The sequence below is a fragment of the Saprolegnia diclina genome (genome assembly GCF_000281045.1).
Source record: "Saprolegnia diclina VS20 unplaced genomic scaffold supercont1.99, whole genome shotgun sequence".
NCBI classification, from domain to species: Eukaryota; Oomycota; class Saprolegniomycetes; order Saprolegniales; family Saprolegniaceae; genus Saprolegnia; species Saprolegnia diclina.
In genome coordinates, this window is record NW_008246166.1 from 84,801 (window position 1) to 89,971 (window position 5,171).

The 5,171-nt window shown below is 57.4% G+C and overlaps 3 protein-coding genes across 5 annotated transcripts; 2 read left to right on the plus strand and 1 right to left on the minus strand.

The window, feature by feature from the left end:
- Positions 1–506: 506 nt before the first annotated feature.
- Positions 507–2,338, plus strand: SDRG_15709 (hypothetical protein; the record flags this gene model as incomplete). The annotated part of the gene is made up of 7 exons (XM_008621889.1): positions 507–518; positions 586–869; positions 1,386–1,413; positions 1,461–1,577; positions 1,625–1,714; positions 1,803–1,849; positions 1,895–2,338. 7 exons carry the CDS (start codon positions 507–509, stop codon positions 2,190–2,192), a joined length of 876 nt encoding a protein of 291 aa, XP_008620111.1. The 3' UTR covers positions 2,193–2,338.
- A 567-nt stretch (positions 2,339–2,905) lies between these two features.
- Positions 2,906–4,398, minus strand: SDRG_15710 (hypothetical protein). 3 transcript variants are annotated; one of them, XM_008621890.1, is made up of 4 exons: positions 4,208–4,398; positions 4,102–4,162; positions 3,896–4,058; positions 2,906–3,848 (listed from the first exon to the last, which is right to left on the minus strand). In XM_008621890.1, exons 1-4 carry the CDS (start codon positions 4,338–4,340, stop codon positions 2,988–2,990), a joined length of 1,218 nt encoding a protein of 405 aa, XP_008620112.1. In that variant the 5' UTR covers positions 4,341–4,398; the 3' UTR covers positions 2,906–2,987. The 3 variants fall into 3 exon arrangements, with proteins under 3 accessions (XP_008620112.1, XP_008620114.1, XP_008620113.1); XM_008621892.1 differs by having other exon boundaries at positions 3,896–4,162; XM_008621891.1 differs by having other exon boundaries at positions 4,102–4,398.
- A 163-nt stretch (positions 4,399–4,561) lies between these two features.
- Positions 4,562–5,067, plus strand: SDRG_15711 (hypothetical protein; the record flags this gene model as incomplete). The annotated part of the gene is made up of 4 exons (XM_008621893.1): positions 4,562–4,566; positions 4,616–4,720; positions 4,770–4,834; positions 4,883–5,067. The coding sequence occupies 4 exons, from the start codon at positions 4,562–4,564 to the stop codon at positions 5,065–5,067; spliced, it is 360 nt and encodes a 119-aa protein (XP_008620115.1).
- Between the last annotated feature and the right edge of the window lie 104 nt (positions 5,068–5,171).

Below are 5,171 nucleotides of genomic sequence, written 5' to 3' on the forward strand. Positions count from 1 at the left end.
CTCGGCGTCGAACAAACGGTGTACAAGTCGAGAACCTAGAACACATCAACGTCGTTTTCGAGACGGAAACAATTGTGAAAGTACGTTGTGGTGCGGCTGACGACCAGGAAGGCTTCCTGGCGCAGGACCGTCTCGATGAGAGCGCGTGCGAGACCGCAGCGTCTGGTGGCATACCGCCAACGGACGCCAACCAGGTGACGCTTGACATCAGCACCGACGCAGTCGACATGCACCGCCATGTTTGCACGCAGCAGCCAACACCAAGGCTCGTTGGCGCGACTCTGAAGAACTGCAGCGAGCAAGTTGCACCACGTTTTCCACGCGACGCCTCACTACGAACGACCACGCTCGACCGTCAGTCTCGAGCGACACCTAGACGCACGCAATCACCAAGACGAGGAGTCCGGAGGACACGCACAGACCTCGGTCCACCGGCGCGCATACCATCGCCAAGCAGCCGCCAACGACGCCGATCACCTATCATTGGGGCACCGCCTCGCCAACCCATGGCAGGCGTGGTAATCCACCTCCTTTGCCCCCTTTATTGGCAACAAGCGCGACTCCACCAACACGTGGAGCCGCAAGGCGCCGCTGCCGATTGCGGGTCCATGCTCGGCGGTCACGATCGGCAAGCACATATGTGTGCTTCTCCACGGCCGGTCCGTCGTGCGCTACTCGCCGACCGACGATACGTACGTGACGATGGCGAACCTCCCGCTCCCCGAGTGGTACTGCTTTGACGCGGACGTGGCCGGTACAACCATCTATGCACTCGGCGGCATCTCCAAGGGCGTCTGGTCGCGCGAGTTTTACGCCTACGACACGATCGCCAACACGTGGGCGCGGCTGCCACCGATGAAGAAGCGTCGGTAGCGCACGGCTGCTACGCTCGTCACGTACCCGCCGACGGCTCCGTCGTCGTAGATTGCGCCGGCAGCATATATGTATGCCCTCTTTCTAATATGACTGGTTGCAGTACAGGAGAGGACCTGTTCGTATCATGGATCATGGTTGGAGCCAGCGAGCGCGAATATTTGCGACGAATCTCGGATTCCAGAGCCGAATCCGCTCTGTTGCGGTCGATGGAAAACGCAGGGAGGGTGTCGGCGGCCGTGGCGCGATGCTGGGTCGCTGACGTCACGGCGGGACCCTCTCTTGACGCGATGGGTTGCGCCCATCCCCTTGGCTTTGCGCAAAATTTGCGTATCCAGCATCCAGCATGCTGCATCCAACTGACATGCGCTCGCGACAACCACTCTCGCATTTCAAGTGATTTAAAACCAAATCAATTCTGCATACAAATACTCTGTATAGCGCACAAAGAATAGGGCCAAGCTTTTCTCAAGAGTCGCTCATTCCATCGCCCTCTCCAGGATTCCACGCAGGAAGAGCAGCAGCGCCCGTTCCGCGTACGTACTACAAGCGAACGTTCATGGCGCATGGCTCATGCTCATGCGTAGGTGTGGCTCTTTGACGCGTCCAAGCAGTGCATCGGCGCGGGCTGGGCGCACGCGGCGAACCTCACGATTGCGATTTTGCTCATGCAATACTCGACCGAGAAGGAAAACGCCGACGAGGTGCGACCCCACGACCACCTTTTGATGGCTCATGGACTATTGGGCAGTGCGCCTTTTACTTTATCAACTTTAATCTCGACACGAGCTTTGGCGTCGCGCTCAACTGGTTCCTCCTCCACTGCTCCGTGCTCCTTGCGGTACGACCATCTTTCTTGGCGTCTCTGCCGCCGACAGCACACAGGATGCTCATGACGCAATTCCATCCTATAGCGTCGCTTTCACTAGGAAGCGCTCCAAGTGCTGGGCTTCTACGGCAACCCGATCCGGACGCGGTAAGTCTCTCGTCGTCGCCTCGCCTCATGCACGACAACGACTAGCGTGTGGCTCATCCAGCTCGGCGTGTGGCTCGTCATCATCATCATGACCAAGCTCATCATCGGCCGCGTCATCTTGTGGTTCGAGCGCCCCATCAATGCGTTTGCGAATGTGCTTTTCGAGCCGCTCTCGGACTTTCCGCGGCTCGAGCTCGTCCTCGTCATGATCGCGTGCCCCGTGACGATGAACGTTGTTCAGTTTTGGGTCACCGACAACTTTCTCAAGAAGCACGACAGCGACGTCAAGGCCGCGGACGAGAACACGCCGCTGACCATCAAGCCCCACGACACGTACGTCTAATGTACGCGAGACGGGCTTGAGAGACAAAGATATATTAGAATAAGCAACATACACGTACTACGCAGTACGATTCAATCGTTCCATCATACTAAGATCAATGGCAGTAAAAAGGTAGTAAATGTGAGATCAATCAACCGGGGATCCCGTCATTTATCTGTTCGTACGATCATCTGGAACGCGTCTCGTACAGGGTACGCCGACTAACTCGCTAGCGACGAAATGGCGCCATGGCCTCGACGGGCAGACGACGCATGGCTTGCCAATGGACAGTGGCAGCCATGCATTAGCCTCACGTGCTGGAAGATCGCCTCGTCGCGCCGACCTCAGCGACTGCTGCGATGGACGGCGGGCGAACGACCCCGACTCGAGATGAAATGCTCTTGCCACTCACTGCCCAATCGCCAACCAGTGCAAGACCATTGGGCAAAATGCAGAACTTTTTCGACATTACGCGCGCTGATTGGTGAATGGCATGACTCCGAGCGCAAGAGCTAGTGCAATGCAACCATGGTCACGCGTGACTGCGTTGCCTCCACCCCGTGGACCCAGTACTTGGACGATCGATGGCTGGCACGCCTGCCGCCAGTCGTTTGACCTGGCCTTCACCAAGGACCGAGTCCTTGATGAGCGTGGAATAATTGCTCTTGGCGAACCGAACGAAATTTGGTCGATAATGGACCTGCAAACCCAATTCTCATAGACTAGTACGCAATTATCAATATGGCGATTTCGATAATCGATTAAAAAATAATTGCCGCGAACCGAACGAAGCCTTAGAATTTAATTGTCACCCGTCTATGTGACCTGGAGCCACTTGGTTTTAGTGGTGAGGACCTTGGCTATGTAGTCGCCTTTCTTTGTATTCTCCGGCATCTCGAGAAACTTGATCATCCCACCAGATGCATCGTCAGAGCTGAGCGGTTCGAGCACACATTTTGGCGGGCCTACTTTCGTCTTGGCGGGCCGCGCGTTGCAGTCGTCAGAGATGCGCTTGTTGCTGGTCTTGCCCGGCGGGAAATCGTCAATGTTCACGAGTGCTGGCTTGTGCTCGGGCTTCTTCATCGGTGGTCGTGGCTGCTGACGCATTGGGCGCGGGTTGCTGTTTTGGGGCGATCGGATACAGCTGCTTGATGGCCCAGACGCGATGAGGTCATCCATCGTGAAGAGGACGAATTTTGACTTCTTGGTCTTGGCCGGCGTCGTCGGGAGCTCGCTCACAAAAAACTCCTCGGGCAACGCGTCCAGCTTCTTTGCAGCCATCTTCGCGGCGGTCGACGACTTGGAAAAGGTCATTTTGGAGGAGGTATTTGTTGAAGGCGCGACGGCGACGTCCTTGTCCTTGTGCTCCGTCTTGCGCTGCTCGCGCTTTTCCTGGTCGCGCTTGGCCGCATACGTGCGCTGGATCGAGTTGACTTTGTTGCGGTGGTAGTTGCAAAGCATGTGGTGGTCGCCGTTCTTCTTGAGCGACCGGCCGTTGTTGCACGTCTTGTACTTGCACTTGAGCTCGGGCGGCACGTTCGTGTTGGCGAGCGGAAGGGGCTTGAGGAGCTTGTTAATGTCGGATGTTTCAGCCGCGCGGTGCTTCTTGGGCTGTTCCCGCTTGGCTCTTTTTGCAGTCGTCTCGCCATAGACGGCTGCATATGAGTCCTTGATGACCTACGCAAGGTTAAAGCCACCAGTTGCTGCCGCCATGCTCGCCGTACGTCCTTCATCGCCGCTTTGAGGATCGTACTGGCGTTCTGGGCCGTCCGGTGCTGCCCGGGAAACATCGTAAACGTGTAGAGCTTGCGCCACATGCCCATGGGGCGCTTGATCGCATAACCATCCACGTCCTGCACTCGCTTGATCAGCGTGTCTTGCGTCAAACTACGTGCACGTTGCACACCTCGCGCTGGTGTCGAGAACGTACATGTCGTTGCTCGCAATGCTGATCGGGTACTCGCCCTTGGTATCACTGCAGATGCTTAGGACTAGCGCCCCTGCCATGAGTTCCTCATTCTAGGCATGCTGCATACCGATCGACTCGCGCCGACCGCGCGGGTCACCGGCGACGAAGGCCCCGCAGTGGTACGCAATGAGCTCGCCGACCCGGAGCTCCTCCATCGCGAGCGAGTGGCTGCGGTCGTCTTCGTCGCTTGAGATGCTCATGTATTACGAAGCACTTGAGAGGCTGCTTAAGAGGGCTGCGTCGAGGCGGAGGACCGTGGGAGAAATTGGAAATGAGCCCTTCACATCGCTATAGGTCAACCACACGCAGTGTCCACCTCTACTGGCACATCCGATTGGCTATAATTCGTTTCCCGCTGCCCAAGCATCCCGTCAAGTTCAACTACCAGTGCAGTGCACGCCACCTGCACCCTACCAGCTAAATGGGGTCCAAAACTTTGTATCCCAGCTATGAATGCATAATTGTTCCTCGACAGCGCCGACCGCACCGACCTCGACCTCGCCGACCTCGACCGCGCCCACCTCGCCGACCTCGACCGCGCCGACCTCGACCGCGCCTACCGAGCCCGCGCCCACCTCATGTACCACATTGCGATGCCATGGCTCATGGTGCATCATCGACTGCTGTAGTACGGCGCTGACGATGGACTCGCGGAGCAATGCAGCCGTGCACGACTTGTACGCCACGAATGACGGTACAATACGATGTGTCTCGCTCGTAAGTGGGGCTAACGCTGGCGTAGGCGATGTGTGGGCGGCCACCGGCGACGGCGCTTGCACCAAATGGACGGACATTGCGACAGCGCCGGTCGTCGACACGGAGCTCTTCGGCCCGACGTACGACGCGGTGCACGGCGTGACGGGCTATGGTAACAAGCTCTACACAGTCTCGCGCGACCGGGTGCTGCGCACGTACACGCTCGAGTAATATCAAGAGTCGAGAACGAGAACGATGTCAGAGGTCGATATTATTGACCTCTGATCCGACAGCTGGTGGCTTATCCGGACCAGTTCTGCTCCAATCATACATCC